The sequence below is a fragment of the Pelobates fuscus genome, chromosome 1, assembly GCF_036172605.1.
Source record: "Pelobates fuscus isolate aPelFus1 chromosome 1, aPelFus1.pri, whole genome shotgun sequence".
NCBI classification, from domain to species: Eukaryota; Metazoa; Chordata; class Amphibia; order Anura; family Pelobatidae; genus Pelobates; species Pelobates fuscus.
This window is the reverse complement of record NC_086317.1, coordinates 265,006,978-265,032,843: the sequence shown is the minus strand read 5'-3', so window position 1 is coordinate 265,032,843 and position 25,866 is coordinate 265,006,978. Positions and strand designations below refer to the sequence as shown.

The following is a 25,866-nucleotide window of genomic DNA, read 5'->3' as shown; positions in this document are numbered from 1 at the left end:
AAAAGTTACATATGAAGTCTGGGAATATACACAAGCAGAAAAGAGTTAGGACTCATTGGGTCTCCCAAATGTCTTTTCTATAATGCATATTGGATGAGAAGCTGTGCCGATTACCCATGCGTTCAACTTGAATGTTTTATGTTTTAGTGGTATTGTATGTAGTGAGTCTTAGCAGCTAAATAATAAGAGAAACAACAAGGGATTAAAGTGCTAATACCCAATTGTACTATGTATAAATGTATATCGTATTGTCTTTTATAAGAAATCAACAAAGAATACATTTTTTTTTTTAAAGCAGAAAGATGTTAAGTGCAACTACAGCTGTATCCTGTGTTAGTCATTTCAAATTACACTCAAACTAAAAAGAAATGTGTGTGTGTGTGTGTGTATTTAGAGATATTGAGACTTGTACTGTTATGCATCACCTGCATATCTCAAATTTTGATGTATAGATCAGGCTTCGTACTGCATTTCTGCAGATACTCTTGTATTGTACACTGTTTTAAAAACAGCCTGTTTTTTTACTTTTTTTTTTTAAACCAAAGCTTGGGCTAAGATCCACAAATCAACCCACAATGAGCTACGATCCACGCATCAACCCACAATTTTAATATACCACCAAGGGAAGTACTAGAGAAACACCAGTGAGGCTTTATACAGCAGTATCTAAAGCTTAAAACATCCCATAGAGCACTCTTAAATCATGTAAAGGAACATTCCGACATTATAAATAAATACATATATTTATAACTCTGGAGTGTTTTTTTGTTTTATTTATTAATTACTCCAAAACAAGCACAATATATTTTAATATTCCTGCCACAGAAGTTAAAAAACTTTTGGATTTGATGTACCTTCCTATTATTTTTTTGACAATTTCTTTTTTATTAGTTTTTTTTTTTTTTTTGAGAGAGAGGTGAGAAAAGTAACAGTTTACAGTAGTTATACAGAAGTACAGGGGTTTTAAAATATGTGGAGAGGACATGACTGATGTATTGCCACCTTCTGTAAGTAGCTTGTTTCTGAACAATGGAGGGCCAGGTACATAATCCCGATAAGAGCACTACAGTGAGCAACCCTGCTTCTGAGCTGTTCCATTGTGCTATCTATCATTACTGTGTTTATTGTGTGTTGACGTCAGCTGCAGGCCAAGTAGTTCGGGTATCGGGACTTTTACTTTCGTTTTACCTTTCCTTTTCCTATTTTCCCCTGTTTTTCCCACTTTTTTCTGGGGTTACATTTGTATTATATGTGGTTAGAGAAAGCCATAAAACGTCTTTACATACAGTCTGCTCATCTATTTTAAATTCTTTATATATCTGAGTAGTGATGTCCCGAACTGTTCGCCGAACTGTTCGCGAACTGTCCGCCGGCGAACAATAGCGAGTTCGCGTTGGGCAAACATATGCGATTTCCGGTCCGCCCCCTATTCGTCATCATTGAGTAAACTTTGACCCGGAACCGCACAGTCAGCAGACACATTCTGGGAGGGAGGGTCTGCTGCTGATTGGCTGTAATGTGTCTGCTGACTGTGAGGTTCCGGGCCAAAGTTTACTCAATGATGTCGAATAGGGGGCGGACTGGAAATCGCATATGTTCGCCCAACGCGAACACGCTATTGTTCGCTGGCGAACAGTTCGGCGAACAGTTCGGGACATCACTATATCTAAGATAAGTTAAAAACTAAATTTGAGTTGGCACATTCCCCATCTCCAATTACTTCAATTTTCTGCAATAAACGAATTACCCCGGGAATGAGACCACATGGTTTTGGAGGTATTAGGGAGGCAGGTGTCTTGTTATATTTACACCTTTGGCCAGAGGGAACAGAGGCGGGACACACACTTGGAAACTCATGATTTCTTCCTTTATCTTCAGTTAAAACATTTTGCACTTCCTGCAGGAATCTAAGAAACGTTGCCTCTTACGTCTTTTGAATTATTATGTAATAAAAGAATTTACAAAAAGGGCCTAATCTCTTTCTTATATAGGCATCTGAGTGAAGAACCCTAAATATGGGGAAACTAAGAATTAATGAATGGAAATCAGACTTGGGTGAAACTCTTAAAGGGGGGAAAGTGGGGGGAAATTTGGCAGGCTACGGCAAAAAAAGTGTCCTGTCTCAGGAGAAAATGTATGACATTTTATTCAGATGGCATGTAACCCCAGTCTGGTTACATAAATAGGTATAAATCTGATTGACCTTTATTGGCGACTATGTGGTCTTAGAGGTACATAACTACACATGTGGTGGGATTGCTGAAAACGACATAACTTTTGGATAAGAATAAGGGACATATTAAGTGGAGTTTTATAGAGACCAATTGATTTGTCTCCTTGGACCTTCCTTTTATTTTGCACGATTGAGGGACTTTCCCAACAAAATAAAAAAACTTTTCAATTCAATCACATTAGCAGCTCGTAGAGTCATTGCAGCAGGTTGGCTCAAAATGGGTCCCCCAAGATTACAATATGTTATTACAAAAATTGAAGATAATGTGGTTATGGAAGAATTGACCTCTAAAGTCATACATTCACAGGATACATTTTCAAAAGGCTGTAATCCCTGGAGAGAATTTACATCCAACGGTCTTTAAGTTTTTTATAATTGACAATTTTGATGGGATACGCACAGTGCTATGTCCTCTCCTCTACCCTATCCCCATCTTTTTCTTTAATTATTTCTATTATTTTCTTTATTTTTTAAAATAATAAGAGCAGATCCTAGATATTAGAAATATAAAATTTATTATTTCAGCAACAGATATAATAAAGAGAGGGAATTTACTTTATATCCTAGATACTCTAAACTCTAATGCAAAATATATTAACATATTTAATTGTTAACATCAATCTTATTTTTTCCCTTTGTCCATGATGTACTATTTATTTATTATATGTAATGCTTTTTTTTTCAAATTGACAATTATGTTATGCACTGTAATCTTATATGATTGCTTACCTTAAAGAATTTAGAATAACTCTGGAGTGTTGTAAAGTGTATTTAGATTACTAGTGTTGCATTGTTAAAGCAAAATACATTATTTAGTGGAAATGTGGATGCCATCATAGCCACTGCATTAGCCATCTTGGAAGAGGTAAAGCATTTCTAACCATATCACGTGTTCTTGGATCTTGGTCACATATTAATTGTAAGCAACTGTCATAGAGTTTACGAATAAAGTTCTGTGCTTTTCATTCAGGGACTTTATGATAAGCTATCAGCAATATGTTGTAAAATTGTGCATAGATAAAGATATGGATATGTCATCAGTAGAGATGATTACTGTACTTTAACCATACAGGTGCAGCAATCAAATGAAACATAAGTGCAGACGAGTACAATGTACCTATAAATATAAAGCTTCAATCCTCAAATTCCCCAGATACACTTGTATTTCAACTAATGCCTAGCACCTTGCACAAGCAAGATTTCGTAGATGTAAGTTGTTAAGTAAAAGACACGCTAAAATTAATTTTAAAAATGGTCTTAGAGGACCAAGTAAAGTTTCATCATTTTGGCACGCACATTATGAAGGATTTCAGAAGTTTACCGGGAAAACAAATATCTATTTTGGGTTTCAATAAATCATCATAGTGTAGCATAGTTAAAGTATGATATATCTTTAGTAGAATATTTCAAATATCTGAAAACAGTAGGTAGAGCCTGACAGCTGTTTCTTTCAGCCACCTCTCTTGCAACATTTACAGGACCAGACAGGGAATAAAAAATAGCCCTAAAAATTAAATAAAAAACATTAGTTGCATGTCGAGTCTTTAAAGTGGGCACATGAAATGACCAGACAAAATCACTATATTGCCCTTGTGCACTGGGAGGACGCACCTGCCACGAGGCATCTCGGTCCTCTACACCAATCTCATTAGGGCTACACGGCCGCCGCCGGCCCCCTACCAGTCACAGTGGGAACAAGCACGGGGACCGTCCTGACGGACGCCGAATGGGAGAAGAACAACGCTCTGACACACCAGGGAACAGTTAACACCAAAATTCGGGAGCTTAATTACAAGCTCCTGACCTGTTGGTATAGGACGCCCGCCAGACTATGCCGCATGGGCCTCACACCGACAGCCCGGTGCTGGAGATGTGGGCCGGCGGATGGTACGGACTTGCACAATTGGTGGACGTGCCCACCCATAGCCGCCTTCTGGCAACAAATGCACGGAAAACTGAGGGAGATCTTGGAGTCGGATGTTCCGCTGCAGCCCCTCCCGATGTTGCTCCACCACACCAAGATACCGCTTGGCAGATACAAAATGTCCCTAACGAAACACTTCCTGAACGCGGCTAAGAGCCTGATCCCTACCAAATGGAAATCGCAGCTGGTACCGACGGTGTCGGAATGGACAGTGAAGGTAGAAGAAATCTTTAACATGGAAAGCCTCACGGCAGACCTACACGGCACAGGAGAGCAATGCGCGCGATTGACTACATGGCACGCATGGTCCTCAGGAGCCGAATCGAGCGTTGCACGCCCGAGTTACTCGTCACGGGCCGCAGGCCGGAGGGCGGCAGCGGGCCCCCTGCTCTTGACCGAGCCCCTTCGCCCTCCCCCCGTCCCTCCCGTCTACCCCCACCCCTACCCTTCCACCGCTAACCCTTACACGCTCTCCGCCTTGAATAGGTAATTGCCCCCCGAACCCACCACAGGAAAGACGGATATACAGGGTGCAACCGACTCCCCCCCCCTACCCACCTTCGGACAAAGAGACAGGAGACTAGTTAGGGTGGCGGATCAGTTGAGGACAGACCCACTGACCGCCGCGCTGTCCATGCTTTTCTCTAGCGAGATACTGAAAGTTGGTGTACGCACACAAATACAGTCACCTTCAGAACCCTGAAATAGGGACAGCCTGACAGGTCGGTCCATATAAGACGTACCCTACATCACACTCCATGACTGTAACGAGTATATACCCCTACACGCAGGATCCAGCCAAACAGAAGACAGCACAGAGGAGGGATACGTCTACCGGACCTTAGAGTGGCCGGACTCGACGTAAAGGAGAAGTACAGAGTCAGGAGCGATCCGAGGTCAAGGGCACAAAGAGACAGCGTAAACGAGAACTAGCTGGGGTCTGGTACACAGGAATCAGCAAGCCGGCAAACAGTACAGACAAGGATAAAGCGAAAACGAAGTCAGAATACAAAGCCAAGGTCAAGTACGGAGAAACACAACTGAATACAACAAGCACTAAAGGGAACTGTAGCAGAAACCACGATAGGGCAAGGAACTAAGGGAAAAGGGTAAGTATAAGTAGCCTTCAAACTAACGTGATTGGCTCCTGTCACTTCCACTCCCCCAACAGGTAAGTGTATGGGGTGATTGGCATGACAGGAGCCAATGGGAGCCTTTTTGCAATTTAGGCTCCCACTGTCTCTTTAAGAGCGCGCCCGAGATTCGCGGCGCGCTCTTAGCTGCAGGCGGGACACGTGACCGCTTCTCGCGGTCACTGCCCGCCTTCCTGTTTGAGCAGTCGGATGAGCCGCAGGACCGCGCGCGTCTTGAAGAGAGGACCGCGGCCGGCCCCCCGATAAGGTAAGTACCGCTACAGTACCCCCCCCTGAGGACACGCCCTCCGGGCGGGCAGGACCAGGTCTGGCAGGAAAACGCGAATGGAAAGAACGTACAAGGCGGGGAGCATGAACAGCATCCGCAGAAATCCAACTGCGCTCCTCAGGCCCATAACCCTTCCAATGTACCAAGTACTGAAGCCGACCCCTGAGGAAACGAGAGTCAATAACAGCAGACACTTCGAACTCCTCATGACCCTCCACAGAGACAGGAGGGGGAGGGGTTGTATGCCGGGTATAGCGGTTGCGTACGTAAGGCTTCAACAACGAGGTGTGAAATACATTGGGTATACGCAGATTCTTAGGCAGACCCAAGGCATAAGAAACGGGATTAACCTTATGTATAATGCGATAAGGACCAATGAAGCGGGGAGCCAATTTCATAGAAGGCACCCGGAGGCGAATATTCCGTGTGGAAAGCAAAACCCTGTCCCCCACAACATAGGAAGGAGCCGCTCTGCGATGCTTGTCAGCCTGAGCCTTCTGGCGGGCAGCAGAGTCCACCAAAGAACGCTGAACCTGCTCCCAAGTATTACGCAAACCAGCCAAATGCTCATCCAGAACTGGCATGCCCTGTGAGGAGAATGCAGCCGGAAGAACAACGGGATGCTGGCCATAGACAACGTAAAAAGGGCTTTGGCCGGAAGAATCATGAGTGGCATTATTCCGAGCAAATTCAGCCCAAGGAAGCAGGTCAGACCAATTGTCCTGATGGTGAGACACAAAACAACGGAGGTACTGCTCCAGAGACTGGTTGGCACGTTCAGCAGCTCCATTAGACTGGGGATGGTAAGCGGAAGAAAATGAGAGGGAAATACCCATCTCCGAACAAAAGGCTTTCCAGAACCTGGAAATAAATTGGCTACCCCTATCGGATACAATAGATAAGGGAATACCATGTAATCTAAACACTTCTTTAGCGAAGATAAGAGCCAGTTCCTTGGAAGTGGGCAACTTGCGAAGAGACACAAAGTGAGCCATTTTGGAAAACCGATCTACTATCATTAGGATGACTGTGTTACCATTCGAAGGGGGTAATTCAACAATAAAATCCATTGATAGATTAGACCAAGGTCTCTCGGGAACGGGTAACGGATGCAACAGCCCACAAGGAACTCTACGAGAGGTTTTCATACATGCACAAGTAGAACAAGCACTTATATAGTCAGTAACATCCTTACGTAAGGTATCCCACCAGAAATACCGAGAAACGGCTGACACTGTTTTGGAAATACCAGGATGTCCAGCAGTCTTAGTATCGTGATACAGTGACAGAATATCCCGTCTCTCGGGAACGTCAACGAACAATTTATCATTAGGCCTCTCGCTAGGTGCCATGCTCTGTTTCGCTTGTATGGCCTGCAAGAGGGACGAGGAAATAGACAATATAGTAGTTGCTATTATCCTGTCTGGGGGAATGACAGGAGTGACATCAATCTCCTGTTTGTCAATAGTCTCGAATTGTCTGGACAGAGCGTCCGCTTTAGTGTTCCGGTCACCTGGCCTATAGGTTATTATATAATTAAAATGAGACAAGAACAGTGACCACCTAGCCTGCCTGGAAGACAATCTTTTAGCTTCGCTAAGGTAGGACAGGTTCTTATGATCCGTAAATATGAGGATGGGATCCTTAGTGCCTTCTAACAAATGTCTCCATTCTTTGAGTGCTAAAATGATAGCAAGGAGTTCGCGATTACCCACATCATAATTCCTTTCTGCTTTGGACATTTGTTTAGAAAAGAAGCCACAAGGATGCAATGGCTTGTCAGGAGACTCTCTTTGGGATAAGACAGCACCTACCCCTATATCGGAAGCATCAACCTCAAGTATATATGGCAATGAGGGGACAGGATGCTGTAAAATAGGGGCAGAGGCGAACGTAGTCTTAAGAAAGTCAAAAGCCTGAAGTGCCTCAGTAGACCAGACACGTGTATTGCCATCCTTTTTAGTCATACGAGTAATAGGCGCTACTATAGACGAAAAACCTTTGATAAAACGTCTATAATAATTAGAGAAACCCAGAAAACGCTGGATGGCTTTCAGACCTTGCGGCAGAGGCCATTCTATGACCGCAGCGAGCTTCTGGGGATCCATCCGAAAACCCTCAGCGGAAATCAAATACCCTAAAAACTGGACCTCGGATTGGTCGAATAGACATTTTTCTAATTTGCAATAAAGACCATTAGCAAGAAGGGTCTTCAGAACTGTCGTAACATGTCTGTGATGAGTGTGAATGTCTGTAGAATATATTAAAATGTCATCCAAGTACACAATAACAAATGAGTGAATAAAGTCCCTTAAGACATCATTAATAAATTCTTGGAACACTGCTGGGGCATTGCAAAGCCCAAATGGCATGACGGTATACTCATAATGACCTGACCGAGTGTTAAAGGCTGTCTTCCATTCGTGGTCCTTTTTTATACGTATCAAATTGTATGCTCCTCTAAGATCTAATTTGGTGAATACCGTAGCATGTTTGAGCCTGTCAAACAATTCTGTTATTAATGGTATAGGGTAAGCATTTTTGATGGTGATTTTATTAAGACCTCTATAATCAATGCAAGGTCTTAAATCACCTTCTTTCTTCGATACAAAGAAGAACCCCGCTCCAGCCGGAGAAGAGGATCTCCTAATAAATCCCTTTTCTAATGATTCTTTAATGTACTCCTCCATGACACGGTTTTCTTGAACCGATAAGGGGTACACCCTGCCCTTGGGAGGTATAGTACCAGGCAACAAATCAATAGCACAATCGTAGGGTCTGTGAGGCGGTAATTTGTCAGCCTCTCTTTTATCAAAGACAGTCTTTAAAGTTAAATACTGAGAGGGTATAGCCGTAGATAAAGGAGGAACAGTAGGAACGTTAATAGAATTCACAGGCGTGACTTCAATAGTACATGACTCATGGCAGGCTTCACTCCATGATTCTATCTGCCCTGTCTCCCAGTCAAAAATGGGATTGTGGGCACGTAACCATGGATACCCTAACACCAACTGTGAAGAGGGAGAGGTGATGACCTGGAACCGAATGGTTTCATAGTGTAGAACCCCTGTGTACATGTGTAGCGGTGCAGTCTCGTGAGTAACAACTGGAGATATCAATGGTCTACCATCTATGGCCTCAACGGCCAAGGGTATCTCCTTCTCCCTGATGGGAATATTGTTTTTCTTTACAAAACCAGAGTCTATAAAATTCTCAGCTGCCCCAGAGTCAACCAGGGCGTATATGTTTTCAACTATACAACTCTCTCCCATATGTAAAGAAACAGGGAGAAGCAGTCGGTTAGGAGGCAATGTAGGAGACTTAGAAATCACACCCAAGGCCAGTCCCCTATAAGGTCTTAGGTGCGAGAGTTTTCCGGGAGCAGAGGACACTCCTTTACCATATGTTCTCTCCTACCACAATATAGGCAGAGTCCCTCCCTTCTCCTATGTAATTTTTCATTATCAGAGAGTTTGGCAACCCCTAATTGCATTGGCTCCTCTTCAGATACTTTTACACTCTCCGGTGGATTAACTCTGGGGTGAATAGGCGTAACAAAACGTCTATTCCTGTTCTTGGTATAGAGCCTGTCCCGAATCCTATTATCTGTATCGATGAGGTAGTCAATAAGGTCCTCTAAGGCAACAGGAAGTTCCTTAGCCGCTACCTCATCCAATATAGAATCTGATAAGCCTTCCATGAAGGCAGTAGTTAACCCATTATTGGTCCAATCGACCTGTGAGGCAAGGGTACGAAACTGTATAGCGTAATCAGCCACAGACCTAGAACCCTGTTTAACCCTCATTAATGCTCTAGCGGCATTCTTAGACCTTTTCATAGTGTCAAAAGTTCTGCGAAAAGCTGTTAGGAAACTGTGAAAGTTATGCACCATAGGTCCATTAGCCTCCCAAATAGGGTTTGCCCATTCAAGTGCTTTGTCGGTAAGTTGGTGCATAAAGAACCCAACTTTGGACCTCTCTGTGGGAAATGAACGTGGATACATTTCAAAATGAAACTCTATTTGGTTAATGAACCCTCTGCATGTCTTAGAATCCCCTCCATACCTAGGAGGAGGCGTTAAATGTGCTGCAGCATTAGGCATAGTCGATACTTCAGGAAGCAGGGGTGTAGGAGGGTTAGGTGCGGTTGCTGGAATGGTTCTAGCTAAGAGCGTCTGGAGAGCCTGAGCTATTTGATCCATACGGTGATCCTGCTCTACAAATCTAGCCTCATGGGTCGCCATCTGTTGAGCTAAATCTGCGGGGTCCATGGCCCTATCGAAATGTAACGAGTATATACCCCTACACGCAGGATCCAGCCAAACAGAAGACAGCACAGAGGAGGGAAACGTCTACCGGACCTTAGAGTGGCCGGACTCGACGTAAAGGAGAAGTACAGAGTCAGGAGCGATCCGAGGTCAAGGGCACAAAGAGACAGCGTAAACGAGAACTAGCCGGGGTCTGGTACACAGGAATCAGCAAGCCGGCAAACAGTACAGACAAGGATAAAGCGAAAATGAAGTCAGAATACAAAGCCAAGGTCAAGTACGGAGAAACACAACTGAATACAACAAGCACTAAAGGGAACTGTAGCAGAAACCACGATAGGGCAAGGAACTAAGGGAAAAGGGTAAGTATAAGTAGCCTTCAAACTAACGTGATTGGCTCCTGTCACTTCCACTCCCCCAACAGGTAAGTGTATGGGGTGATTGGCATGACAGGAGCCAATGGGAGCCTTTTTGCAATTTAGGCTCCCACTGTCTCTTTAAGAGCGCGCCCGAGATTCGCGGCGCGCTCTTAGCTGCAGGCGGGACACGTGACCGCTTCTCGCGGTCACTGCCCGCCTTCCTGTTTGAGCAGTCGGATGAGCCGCGCGCGGCTCGTGCAGCCGCAGGACCGCGCGCGGCTTGAAGAGAGGACCGCGGCCGGCCCCCCGATAAGGTAAGTACCGCTACAATGACATAACCAGAGGGATGACTACAAGACCATCCGCTAAACCATACCCCCAGATAGACTCGAGGGCCCACACCAAACCTGACGTCTAGCCCTGAGCTGGAGCTTTGCGCGCTGAGCCCGGGTGGGGCCTGCAGAACTGCAGGAGACCGGTACACTGGGACCCCGCCGGGCCACCATGCTGGCCCTGCGGTACAGAGTGCAGAGCTTATGACCGACACAAGTAGTCGTCAATGCCTAATCCGGAACCCACTTAAGACACCCCCCCCCCCCCAGCGCACTCCCTATAATTGCAGGGTTTACGAACAGTACCATGGGTCATGTTGGCCTTGCTGGTGCGTACCCGATAGACGCCCGCTGCCAGACCTTGACCGGTTCATTTCCTTACTACAAGTCCGACAGACTACCTTACCTCTTAAGGTCTACATTGTACAAGTGTGGGAGTCACACTCATCACCAAAGATCCCCCCATCACGCAAAGTAGGCCAATGGGTGTGCTTCTTCAGCACATTGGTTTGACGATCTGACATGAGCGGCCAACACGTTTATTGAGTTATACTGCTAGACTTTCAGAGGTCTTAAAATCCAGTGTCAATGCATTAAATGTCTCCTGACAACTCTTGGTCAATGGAATTGAATTGAGGCCATAGGTATTTCCTTGCTAAAACACTGCAGGTAAGATAATAGCTACCCATAGAAAGGTCAAGGTCTAAAAACAAGTCACTAAAGATTCAACATGACACCTTGCAGCTCTGTCGGGAATTAAGTAGGTTCCCACGTGAGACTAGCCACACTTCTGCACCACCCAACATCGCAATGTATGATTACCCATTTATAGAAGTTGATAATTCTGTTCGAACTCGCACTCTCAGTGCCTACTTGTATCTTCTCATGGTTTGAGTGTGAACATTGGTGTACTGCTCTTAGTGTTGTAATATCACAATAACTTTCTTCGATATCGTTGTTCTGAATCTTTGCTCTCTAACGTTTATGTACAACATAAAATGTGAAGGGATATAAAGAATGACATCCACCATTTACTTATCTCTGTTAAGTTACAAAAAAAATATCAAATACATTGTTTTGTACAAATATAAAGACGGATCCCATGCAATATATAGTCAGTGAATAGCCCACCCTCTCTGGGAAAAAAATAGAAAATGTGCTTAAGTTCTAAAATGGTCTTATCATTTACATTTTCATTTGTTAATTACTACAACTTCTGTAACACCCACCTCTGGTCTGCCTACGTTCCTCCTTTAGGTTTCATTGATTTGCCATGCTTGGTTACACTTCCTCAAGCAGGGCAAACCTCCATGACGCCGACACGCTGACTTTGTTGCTGGCATCTGAACAGAGTGATGTCACTTCACTTTATTCCTTTACACCCTAGCTGGCGTTATAAGTGCCAACTAGGGAGTTGCCATAGCAACCACTGTGCATTTGTTGTGGTTGCTATGGGTGGAGAGCAGAGGGACATCATCGACTATCTGCCCAGAAATTGGGAGTCAGTGGGAGAAAACCTGATTTTTAAATAGTTTTTTTTTCTCCAAATCTATACATTTCCTAGCACAGTGTTTAGATGGAATTTTAAGCTCTTGTAAAAGCTAAAGTCAAGAGACACATGACATGTTCCCTTTACATTTCTGACAATTCTCGGTATAGTGACTAGGAATAATTGAATACAGACAATTTTCACTTATATTACAGTGCTTTTCTGTGAGTCAGACTTTACAGCTAGAAAATACTTTGGAATGCTGTGTAACCTTCTTTTATCTTCCTTTTCTTTGCAGGTCATAAATGTTACTGGAATATCTATAGGTGCGGGCTTATCCTCTGCTTGTGACACACTCATATCTCAGGTATGGTTAAAACTTACAGTGAGATCTATAGTAAGGGAAAATGTCTATTGTCTGTAATTCCTGAACATCTTAGCGTTTGGAATACACATGTGCATCCCTAATGCTATAAATATAAAATGTTTGTTAGGCTCTTCAGGGATGACAAAAAGGAAAATAAGGTAAATAATAATCTTTCTGGAGGTGTACATGCCACTCCTCTCCCTAGTGTCCTCACAACAGTCACCAAATATTACAATGAAATAAAAAATAAATATGCAAGGTGCACATAGTGCCAAATGTATGTATGTATATATATGTACAGTCATGGGAAAAAGAAAGCACACCTCTTTGAATTCTTTGGTTTTACATATCAGGGCATAAGAGCAATCATCTGTTCATTAGGTAACTATAACCTCAGAGGAACAACACATGACTTATTACAGCGTGTCTTGATTTAACAAAAATGGAGAAGCCATGTGTGACAAACTAAGTACACTTGTCGGGTTCACTGTTTAGTAGACGGAACCCAAGATGCAGAGGAGCGCTGAAGACAATGGACCAAGTTTGCAGTACAAAAGGATTAGACGAAGAGAGTAGTTGGGGATGCCAAAGGTCAGGACAGGTGGCACAGGTTTAGAAGCGATGACACAGGCAAGGTTCAAAATCAGAATACAACAGGACAGTCACTGAATGTCTTTACACGATCAGGAGCACAGTACAACTCAGCGAGGAATCAAGGGTGTGTGAGGTTTAACCCCTTAAGGACACATGACATGTGTGACATGTCATGATTCCCTTTTATTCCAGAATTTTGGTCCTTAAGGGGTTAAATAGGGAGAGTGGGTGGTCTTGTCTATTGTAGTTCCTCCCTGGTGTCCACCTCCTGTACCTTTAAAAGGCTCTGTTTTGGTGCACATGCGCCCATTGATTCTCCCAAAGCTCTACCTCCTGTGTGGTTGCATGTGGAAGTGGCGGCATTCTCACGAACAGTTGTCTTGTTGTCTTGACATGTTGTCTTGACATGTTCGGTAATCGGCATCCTTACAAGTTCTGCCTTCTGTATTGCAGTGTTAGGCAGGTGGTGTTCGCAGCGAACAGAGGTGGCATTTGTATGAATGTAATCGGTCAGCGTGGGTAATTAAGCCGACCGCGCTGTCTGGAGAGTCACGCTCCAACGCGGCTTCCTTGAGAGATGCGGCGTGGGAGCATGAGGTAGGTGAGTGTTGGAGCGAGGTCCTGCTATCACTATCTCATTTAATAGCTTGTAGAACCGCCTTTAGCAGCAATAACGTAAAGTATTTCATTTTTTGTATGACTTTATCAGTCTTTTACATCGTGGAGGAATTTTGACATACTCTTCTTTACAACATTCATTTACGTTTCATTTATGCACATCTCTTAAGGTACTGCCACAGCATTTAATTAAGGTTGAGGTAATCCTTCCCAGTTTCATGGGCAGCAACAGCTGATTTTCTAAGATCATTGCTAATGTCTTTCCTCCTTGGTATTGTGTTAACACACACCTGAATGCTCCAGACCAGCAAACTGTGGTTGTTGTATTCACCTAATTTTAAGACCTGCTAAAGAACAAATTATGTTATGTCCTCATAAAACTATAGAATTCAAAGTGTGTGTACTTTTTTCCCCCCATGACTGTAGATATATACTGTCAGTCTAATGTTTGTTTGCTTTTTAATACCTTTCTAGACATATGGCGGTAAAAATCTGAAACGCGTTGGGACAATCTTACAAAGAGGGGTTCTGATCCTATTACTGTTCTGTTTCCCTTGCTGGGCAATTTTCATTAATACAGAACACATCCTGCTTCTCTTCAGACAGAATCCGGATGTTGCCAGGTTAACACAACATTAATACTGTTAACAATGTTATAAGTACTGTGTGTTTGTTTGTTTGTTTGTTTCTTTGTTCGTTTGTTTGGTTTTCCAAGATCTTTATTTAAAAAGTACAAAGATTTAAAGATTTCAAAAAATGGGTGCACTTTTTATATGAATAGCTATTGATAACACTTTCATGAGGATGATCCAGAGCAAGTCTCTGTTGAAGAAATATATCATCAGAGAGCAGAAAGTTACAGGATAGTAAGATAGGGCACCCTGCAATCCTTATGAATAGGTATAGCAGGAAGTGAGATTACTGGCACTTGTTCCTTATGTGTACAGCAGCTAAAACTCTCCCAAACCAGAGTCTCTTCTTTCTGGTTGTTGATGCAAGTAAAACGGGAGATGTAGGGAAGCAGTGCTTAACAATTAAAGTCATTGTGTGGAGTCCAATGGAGCCAATATATGGGAGAAAACAAAATGGGACAGGAATACTAATATAGTATAGTATGTCTATAACAGCAGAGGCAGAATATAAAGAAAAGTTATATTGCACTCACACTTTTCTGGAGGTCAAGATCAGCGTTTGATTTCCTCTGGTATCGGATTCATGTGCCAATAATCCACGTGGTGTATTCCAGATGATGCTCCAGTGATATATATATATATATATATATATATATATATATATAGGATATAAGAGAACAGGAATAGCGTTCTCTGTATTAATAAAACAAATAAAATAAAGAGAGAAATATACTCACAATGGATGAGCAAATAGGGATTGCTCAGTCTTTTACAGCATAGATGGTTTGTCCCCCTCCCGGGAATGTGAGATACAGCTTCTCCAATAAATGATGTCCAATGAAGGTCCAGGGGTACAATGCAGATTCATTTTATTAAATAAATAAAAAGTAAGTAACACACCAACGCGTTTCACCTATACAGAAGACTTCTGTGTAGGTGAAACGCATTAGTCAAAACCAGTCATATCTACCCCCAATTCCTTTAACCAATCAGTCATTTCTGCATGCGTGTTCCTAATATAGTCTTGTATTTCACTCAAGACTTGAAGCTCGAGATGGATTTGGCCTGTGTTATTGTCAATGTATACACAGTATGATGTACCTAACTTGTGGCATACCTTTTCTTCGGATGCCAATAAGTAATCTAGGGCCATTCTGTTTTGTAAGAATACTGTGCGTATCTGCTCTTGTTCTGCAGCAAGTAGGCTTAGTATATTTTTTAGTATGATTAAATTCAAGGTCTATAGCGTCAACTAGGTTATTGATCGAGTGCCATATTTTCCATATTTCTGCGCTTGGCAAGATAACTGACCAAAAACTTACAGATTCAGATACCTTTACAGCTTTTATCTTGTTGGAAGTCCCTTGTCTTCACCTACGCATTAATGTTAGTTTATTCGGCTTCGAGAGTTTATCTTTCATGTATAGATCAGGTGCTATGTATCCCAAGACACAGGGTTCATTATGATTGCATGGTATAAACTTAGTAGCCCATCTCCCACATAACCAATACAACCCTTTAGGTAAGAGGAGAATGGGAGAGCATGTTGTGGAGGTAAAGAGCGCTGAGAGCTTTAGGTGTGTCAGGGCACCGCACTCACCCTCAGTCCTTCGCCGCCGGCTGCGGTCTCCCCTTCCCCTACCTGTCGGCGAGCGGCGTCCTCTCAGCACCAGGCGCCGCTCGCGTCCTCCTCCTTGCCTCCCAGCGGCAGCATGTATAACGCTGCACGCTGGGAGCCCGCACGTTTTTACGAACGCCAGGGTCGGTCACGTGACCCGGCATTAAAGTCACAGTACCATAATCACAGTGGGAGGTGTAAATATCTCCCACGTGTGATTGTTAATTCTGATTGGAAGTTATCCAATCAGAATTAACCATTGGATTTATATACTTACCTTTCCTGTCTCTCAGTGCCCTGTTGTGGTCTTGTGATACCTGTATTGCAGTCTGCTCGTGCGTCTCTCTGGTTACTGATTATTTGGCTTGTTATTCCGATTCTCCTGTATTCTCCATTCCTTTGACCTCGGCTTGTTTCTCGTTCTCCTGTTATCTGGCTCCCTTTACTTGGCTTGTCTCCTGACTATTCTTAGTGTGCTTAACCCGGCCATTCTAAGGACCGGTATTGCACCCTTTACTTTCTGTGACCTGTTAGCGTGTTAGGTTCCCGAATCGTGACAAGTTGTATTTATGTTATGACTATTTGGACATATGGCAGTGTCCTGGAATCTCAGATCTTTTTTTGTAAGCACGTGCATAGTGTTAGACAGCATACTATGGAGTAGGGTATTATACCACCAGCGATACCGAGCGGCCTTGGATGTTAGATTATGGTGTAGGGCCATAGCTACAGACTTGCATTCTTCTAGAATTAGAGGTGGGTACCAGGAATGTATAGCCATAAAACCTTTCAGGCCCTCCGGTCTACCCCATGTCTCAGGGGCATTATAAATAAAGGAAAATACTATATTTTCAGGAGGGTCTGCTTCCTTCCCTCCCATAAGGTTTACTTGCATTATGGCACTGCTCATAGGCTGGTTATCTAAGTGTACATTTTCTTGTGAGTTTACTATCCTCTTCTTTCTAGGTGCCTTCCCACTATCAAATGACCAAAGTTGTCCCTGTCTCAGTAGGTCTAGTATACCTATGAAGGCTTCGCCATATTTATTGCTTTGGGGTTTGTATGCACATATCCAGCAAGAATCATTTCTTCCACTCATTACATACGCTCCCTTGCATGCTTTCACAAATGTATTATGTTTTTCCCATGAAGAATCTTGCAACTCTCGCTTCTGTCTATTGTGGCTGGTAAAATTGTTATCAAGCAAGGGCTGGTGTGGATAGACAAACAAAGAGAAAAAACATATTATGCATATCAATATTCCTATTACTAAACTTGGCATGCCAAGGAGGAATCTCCGGTCTGGCTTGTATTCAGGATTCCTGCTTTTTACTCAAATTAGCTTCACTCCATCTCTTTCTCTGTATTCGACTCTTTGTCCGAAAGGCCAGGGGCTAATTTTACTCTGCTGCGGTGTATACATGCTGGTTCTTGGTCTGTTATGACAGCCGTCCATGTAACAGATATCACATTGAATGGAGGCTTAAATGGTGATTCAATGGTTTTCTGCCTCTTGATTTTCTTTATCAAATCTCTGTCTCCTGGTTTAAAAGGATGTGTGGGTTCTGTAACTGGGAGAGGGAGAGACTGCGATAAATCACCATAGATGCCATTCAACTTGTTGATTAGATTGCCAACATATTCAAGTCTTGCTACCTCAACCTCCTCTGTTGTACCCTTTGTTAGCCCAGGGCGTATGGAATGGTCTATCCATCAATATCTCAAAAGGGGACAATCAGCTAAGACTGCAGGGAGATGATTGGGCCAGTTCTCTTTTCTTAACTTGTCTTTTATAGTTCTGTTTGTTCTTTCTACCTGCCCTGAAGACTGCAGATGGCAGGGGACATGGAATTTTCAATCAACACAAAGCAATCTGCTTATGTGTTGAGTGAGCTTGCTTGTAAACGGAATTCCTTTGTCGCTATTCATTTGCAGAGGGCAGCCATATCTACAAATGATATCCTTACATATTATTTGTGCTATCTGTTTTGTGTCTTCCTTTCTGCAGGGAAAGGGTTCGGGCCATTTACTGAACTGATCAACTGTGACCAGTAGGTACTGATAACCGCTTTTTGCCCTTGGCATGTGTGTGAAATCAATTTGTAGTTGTTGCATTAGGCCCTCAGGTGGGGGAAGGTGTTCATGTGTTCGCCTCAGCAGACCATTTGAATTATTCATTGTACTTGTTAAACATCTACTTATTTGAGACTCAACCATTTCTTTTAGGTCCCTGAAAACAAATATTGTCTTTAACTCCTGGTTTGTCATTTCCTTACCCTTATGTCCAAATCCATAAAAGTGTAATATGAACAGGTGTGGAGTTGCCTTTGGGAGCCCTACCCTACCCTCCTTGTCAGATCATAGGCCATGAGGGCCTCTGGTCAGACCATTTCCTTCCCAGAACAAAGTGTCTCTGGGATCGGCGTGTTTCTGTAGTGTCTGCAAGTTGGCAATTCCCGCAAATGAGGGAATAATTACCATCACTTGTGGGGTCTCTGGGTCTTGGGGAAAGGAAGGGTCTAGGCATTCTGAGCCCTCCCTAACTATGAATCCGGCAGTTCTGTCTGCTAAAACATTTCCCAATGATATTGGATCGTTACCATGTGTGTGTGCCTGACATTTGACAATGACGATTTCTGATGGCAGAAGAATTGCATCCAACAATTGGGCCACTAATTCATCAAATGAAATGCCCTTTCCACCAGCTGTTATAAAGCCTCTCTGTCACCTTATCCATCCGTGGATCATGCCGAAAGCGTACCTAGAGTTAGTATATATGGTGAGTGGTTTGTCTTGGAATAGTTTACATGCCTCAGTTAAAGCTTATGCAGAGGAAACGGGCAGTGTATGGCCTTTCAATATTAAATCCGGTAATTGGACGACTGCATATCCTGTCAGATATACCCCGTCTGAGGGTCTAGTGCATGAGCCGTCTACAACTACTACATCTCCTTGGTCCAGAGATGTCTTGTAAGTCAGATCTGGGTCTGGTGTCCAAAGTAATAGTCTGTGTGCAATCATATCTCATTTCTACTACAGGTAAGTGAGTAGACAATAGCCTGGTGAGAAGAAAGGCTGGGCCTGTTTTACTAATAGACAATGACATCTGTAATTTTGACATAAGATCCCTTCCAAGCAGGCTAACTGGGCATGTAAACTATTCCAGGACAAACCAACCAGCACATATACTGACTCTAGGTACACTTTCTGCGTGACCCATGACTTCGGACGCATATGGCGACAGAGATGCATTATAACAACCGACTCCCCTAGAACAGCCTTAACGGTGAAATGCGCGTTGGGACGTTATTTGTATGGCGTGGCTTCTATGATGAGGGAAGACATGCTTTAATATATTCAGATTATACCACCCATCCAAGATTTATTATTTTATTTTATATTTATTTATTTATTTCATTTGCACCTTTTTTTTTTTTCTTCTTCTATTCTTTATTCCAGTTTTCGTTCTGTGATTTCTAAATATACTACATTTACTCTACTTAGAGGAGGGGAGGTGGTTACTAGTATTTTGTAAGGGGTGCCCTCGAGGGCACAGTAGAGTAGGGAAGCTAGTCTCTCCACTTTTAGCTTTCTCTCCTGCCTATATATACAATCTTCTGCAGTGCTTGCCGTTCTGCTAGTATTCAAACCGCATTTATCTTTTTCCCTCCTCTCTATTTATTAGACTACCAACATTTGTTACTTTTGCTAGCAGTTACATTTGCTGTTATTCTGTATCTACTCTTTGCAGTATTTCCTCTTCTAACTACCACTGACTCACAGAGTGATATTATGGAATTCTTATTATTTCTTTTTTTCTGTTATCTTTTTATGTTATCCAAACAATAGGGCTATATTTCTTTATTACTTTTATTTACTCCCATCTAAGCATAAGTTATATTTACTCTGCTTATTCTTATTTTTTATTATATCAATGTTTTACACTATATTAATTAAAAGTTACGTTTTATCTGGGTTACTCGTATTTCAGAAGGGTTCACCTACTAAATGGTTCACCCTTTTGTTTCTTCTCTCTATTCTTTAGTTCATACTTTTAGTCCTTACTCAGAATTTGTGCCCCCCTATGAGTATAGATGAAAGGCAGCAAATACCTTCAAGAAAGTTTAGAAATAAAACATTTTGACAAGACAGGCTTTCAGTATGCAGTCAGTTGTGGACTGGGGTAATGAAAGAGCCAGATAACTGTTCCTAATTAAGCACTGTCATACCTAAAGGGACACTATAGGCATCCAGGAAAAGAAGGATGTGAGTCCAAAATAGCTACTGTCCCTTATGGACAGTATGAACGGTAATATAACAGTAAATTTGTGGCACAGAAATAGTGAAATGCAACTAATATTTGCCACATGAGGACTGTTAAATCAGCTTTTGCCTAGTGTTTGTGTTTATACAAATAGTATTAATGTGGGCCAAGTTTTGCATGCCATATTAGGCTGCTGACTTATTATTTCATATTATTTATTTACAACCCTAATATCTAATCCCCAAGGCTGGGAAAAACATTCACATGCATATTATTTTATTGCCTTTTAATTTCTAATTTATTGAGACGTTTTGGAACAGATAATATACTGAAATAACTACGAAAAGTCATTGAAGTTAATTATTTCTAAAATTCTAGAATAATGCGTCACAGATGTTAATTAATCTGTCTTTTACATCATTAGGCATGCCTAAACTTTATGCCTGTCTTTTGCTTTCAGCTTTGCATGTTACAAAAATATTTTATTAATGAAACACAGAATCTTGGTTTAACAAAGTAATGCTTAACCATGTGCAACAATTTTATTCTCTTGCAGGTTAACACAGCTGTATGTGATGATTTTTATCCCAGCCCTTCCCGTAAGTTTTTTTTTTGCAGATTTTCTTTTCATGTATGTTTTAATCTAAAATCAGCGTGATTTGGACATAAATTCATATCGTAGCCCATGTTTATGGGGAATTCATTGTTAACCTCTTTACACAAGGCATTAAAGGGACGCTATAGTCACCAAAAAAACTGCAGCTTAATAAAATTGCTCTGGTGTGTATAGTATGTCCCTGCTGACTTTTTAATGTGAACACTGCTTTTTTGGAGTCGCGATAGCCTCCCAATGTTTTCCTATGGGAAAGTATTGGATTGGTTGAGATCGTCAAGTTTAGCTGGGCCAATTGCGAAGAGACACATGTGGCGCTGGAAATAAGGTGAGTAAATCACCTTTACTTTACTGACAGGTAAGCGACCACTAAATTAGCGCTAGTAGAACTAACACACTCTTTTTGTTTTTAACTTTCATATCTGGGAATGGGCAGTCATGTAGTTGGTGGTCTATGGTCACTTCGACAGTACTTAGATAGAGTTAGTTTTTCTCTAACAGGGAATAGCATTTAGCAAGATGAGTTAGAAGTGATAATCTCTTCTCTTTTATCTGTGAGTTGTGCTTTTGGATATTCTCTACCTCCTTTACTAACCTACTCTCCCTCTGACAGAATCTAGAAAAGCTGGTATTTTTCTACTAGGAGGTGAGGGGGGATTTACATTCAGGTGTCTAATGTCTAATTCTTTGGATCCAACACTGATTAAATGAAGAGATGCATTTAGTGCAATTTCTAACTCCTCAAAACTACTAACTCTATATAATACTAATATCCTTTAGTGACTGGTTTAATAGTGTATGTCTTGTATATAAGACCTCTGCTTTTTTCTAATAGGTCTAATTATTCAATGACATTTCTAATTGTTTAAACTCTACATTGTCTTTCTAGACATGTGTATCCCCATTTTATATATGGAGACAAATGGCTGTTAGATACATTGTCTAATTTTGAGAAGTTCAGAAACCTACACCAACTACATTTACTCTAAGAGGAATACTTGATACAACTTGGATATATTTAATACCTTTACTGAGATCCTCTTTAAATCCCATTACTTTTTAAAAACTTTACCAAACTCTTCGGTTATTTCACTTTAGGTAGCACATTTTCCTGTTTGTACGTGTTTCATTTTTGTGTGTTGACATTATTAATAAAATGATTACCAATAATGATATTTTAATTGGAAGTAATTTCAGTGGGGTACGGGCTTTCCACCCTTGCAGGTGAAACCCTAACCTCATTCAGTAGTTTTCTTCATGTCAGTAATACATGTTTGTATTCCTGACACTATGGTGTTCATTTAAGTTCTGAGGGTTAATGGCACCTATTAGTTGTGGCAGAGTTTCAAATCAGTTGTAAAGTATTGGATAGCTTTGAGATGAGTCAGCCAGTAACTCCATGTCTCTAATAGTAAAATTTTGTAGTCGGCAAGCAGCCACTTGCTAATAGTAGCAACAGGCACTTTAGGAAGTAGCAACAAGATTGAAAATAAGCCCTTAAAGGGACACTATAGTCACAAAAACAATTTTAGCTTAATGAAACAGTTTTGGTGTATAGATCATGCCCCTGCAGTCTCACTGCTCAATTCTCTGCCATTTACGAGTTAAATCACTTTGTTTATGAACCCTAGTCACACCTCACTACATGTGACTTGCACAGCCTTCCTAAACACTTCCTGTAAAGAGTCATCTAAAGTTTATCCTTTCTTTATTGCATGTTCTGTTTAATTTAGATTTTCTTATCCCCTGCTATGTTAATAGCTTGCTAGACCCTGCAAGAGCCTCCTTTATGTGATTAAAGTTCAATTTACATAGCAAGAGATACAATTGTTTAAGGTAAATTACATCTGATTGAAAGTGAAATCAGATTGTTTTTCATGCATGCTGTGTCAATCATAGCCAAGGGAGGTGTGGCAAAGGCTGCATAAACAGAAACAAAGTGATTTAACTCCTAAATGGCAGTGAAATGAGCAGTAAAACCTGAGATGCATGATCTAAAAAGTAAAACTGCTTCATTAAGCTAAAGTTGTTTAGGTAACTATAGTGTTCCTTTAAGTGTTTCTACTCCTAGATCAACACAAATTAACAAAAAAATGAAGTTGAGCTCTTAAATGGCACATGTCATGTCATGGTGGATCTATTTATACCAATTTCAAGTTCTATTTTCTGTCATTTCTGCTAGGGATCGGCCTATACTGTTTTTTTAGAGCCGATACCGATAATCTGTGAACTTTCAGGCTGATAGCCGATAACTTGACAATATTCTGTACATTTACCATTTTGAAAAAATAAACTATTTCTAAAGGCAAATGCACAAAATATACATGCCACATGTAGTGGATGCAGTGTGTTTAGACAGGGGAGCTGTGTGTGTGTGTGTGTAGTGGATGAAGTGTGTGTGTGTGTAGTGTGTATAGTGAATGCAGTGAGTGTTTGTGTAGTGTGTATAGTGAAGGCAGAGTGTGTGTTTGTGTAGTGTGTGTATAGTGAATGTAGTGTGTAGTGTGTGTATAGTGAATGCAGAGTGTGTTTGTGTAGTGTGTATAGTGTGTGTAGTGTGTGTATAGTGAATGCAGTGTGTATATAGCGTGCGTAAAGTGAATGCAGTGTGTGTGTGTAGTGAATGCAGTGTGTTTGTGTAGTGTGTGTGTATATAATGAATGCAGAGTGTGTGTTTGTATAGTGTGTGTGTATATAATGAATGCAGAGTGTGTGTTTGTATAGTGTGTGTGTATATAATGAATGCAGAGTGTGTGTGTAGCGGACTGGGTCCTATAACAGAGTACGCTCCAGTTTCCTGGAGGGGGCTGATGGCTCACCTCCTGCCCAGTGATTATGGTCTCAGAAAGATGGGACCCTTTAAGTACAATGGCTGGGATTCATTTAATGTTGAATGGCACTACTGGCCCTTTAAGAACCATCTGGGGACATACTGTGGAGTTACTGGGTGGCCACCATTTCATGTATCAGAGGCACATGGTGAGAACAATGGATGAAGCACATGGTTAGAATAATGGATGGCGGCCATTTTAACTCACAGACACTGTTGTGACTTTTCTACACGGTGCCATCTCGCCGGTATTTGGTGCACAAAGACATTGTGTAGTAGTTTTAAACTATACAACAGGGGACACATTATTTTTTATATAATTCTGTATATGTTCTGCGGAATCTGCATTAAGCTGTATCTTCCAAACTACTGAACGGATCTGGGTGAATTTTGGATATGTGGTTCACCCAGATCCCCCGGTTCTGAGGATATATATGGGGTTATTGGGGTTATTGCATGTTTTGGGGTCCCTGTGATATGTTTTATAAGACTGTATTTCTCTGTCTGTGATAATTATATTACCCATTGTGTTCAGTAATTATATCTCAGGCAGAGGGGAGGATTTTGTGTGGGAGTGTCTGTGTGTATTGTACATATTGATTGGTTGCTCTGTAAAACCCTGTGGGCAGTACTATGTTTGTGGATTGGGAATAAAAGAGGCTGTATGTGCCAGTACAGTCATTTCTACTCCTGATACTGTGTGTCGTCCAGTGATTGGGAAAGGTGATGGGATACTATGGGACTGTATTGCTGATTGTGCTGGATATTCTCTTGGATTTATTACTTGTTCCTGCATCCTCTGGATATATTGGTGGAGTTTAGCTGTGAGAAATCAGCTCTCCGCTACAGTGTGTGTGTATATAATGAATGCAGAGTGTGTGTTTGTGTAGTGTGTGTGTATATAATGAATGCAGAGTGTGTGTGTTTGTATAGTGTGTGTATATAATGAATGCAGAGTGTGTGTTTGTGTAGTGTGTGTATATAATGCAGAGTATGTGTAGTGTATGTGTATATAATGAATGCAGAGTGTGTGTGTTTGTGTAGTGTGTGTATATAATGCAGAGTGTGTGTAGTGTATGTGTATATAATGAATGCAGAGTGTGTGTGTTTGTGTAGTATGTACATAATGCAGTGTGTGTAGTGTGTGTATATAATGCAGAGTGTGTGTGTGTGTGTAGTGTGTACATAATGCAGTGTGTGTGTGTAGTGTGTGTGTATATAATGCAGAGTGTGTGTGTGTGTGTGTGTGTGTGTTTGTATAGTGTGTGTGTATATAATGAATGCAGAGTGTGTGTGTAGCGGACTGGGTCCTATAACAGAGTACGCTCCAGTTTCCTGGAGGGGGCTGATGGCTCACCTCCTGCCCAGTGATTATGGTCTCAGAAAGATGGGACCCTTTAAGTACAATGGCTGGGATTCATTTAATGTTGAATGGCACTACTGGCCCTTTAAGAACCATCTGGGGACATACTGTGGAGTTACTGGGTGGCCACCATTTCATGTATCAGAGGCACATGGTGAGAACAATGGATGAAGCACATGGTTAGAATAATGGATGGCGGCCATTTTAACTCACAGACACTGTTGTGACTTTTCTACACGGTGCCATCTCGCCGGTATTTGGTGCACAAAGACATTGTGTAGTAGTTTTAAACTATACAACAGGGGACACATTATTTTTTATATAATTCTGTATATGTTCTGCGGAATCTGCATTAAGCTGTATCTTCCAAACTACTGAACGGATCTGGGTGAATTTTGGATATGTGGTTCACCCAGATCCCCCGGTTCTGAGGATATATATGGGGTTATTGGGGTTATTGCATGTTTTGGGGTCCCTGTGATATGTTTTATAAGACTGTATTTCTCTGTCTGTGATAATTATATTACCCATTGTGTTCAGTAATTATATCTCAGGCAGAGGGGAGGATTTTGTGTGGGAGTGTCTGTGTGTATTGTACATATTGATTGGTTGCTCTGTAAAACCCTGTGGGCAGTACTATGTTTGTGGATTGGGAATAAAAGAGGCTGTATGTGCCAGTACAGTCATTTCTACTCCTGATACTGTGTGTCGTCCAGTGATTGGGAAAGGTGATGGGATACTATGGGACTGTATTGCTGATTGTGCTGGATATTCTCTTGGATTTATTACTTGTTCCTGCATCCTCTGGATATATTGGTGGAGTTTAGCTGTGAGAAATCAGCTCTCCGCTACAGTGTGTGTGTATATAATGAATGCAGAGTGTGTGTTTGTGTAGTGTGTGTGTATATAATGAATGCAGAGTGTGTGTGTTTGTATAGTGT

The 25,866-nt window shown here is 41.8% G+C and overlaps 1 protein-coding gene across 1 annotated transcript in view; it reads left to right on the top strand.

The window, feature by feature from the left end:
• Nucleotides 1-25,866, top strand: part of LOC134612674 (multidrug and toxin extrusion protein 2-like) — a 61,584-nt gene that overhangs the window by 9,556 nt on the left and 26,162 nt on the right. The window contains exons 3-5 of the mRNA XM_063457097.1: nt 12,325-12,393; nt 14,080-14,228; nt 20,676-20,718. Coding sequence (XP_063313167.1) covers nt 12,325-12,393; nt 14,080-14,228; nt 20,676-20,718 — 261 coding nt within the window. The remainder of the gene's footprint in view (nt 1-12,324; nt 12,394-14,079; nt 14,229-20,675; nt 20,719-25,866) is intronic.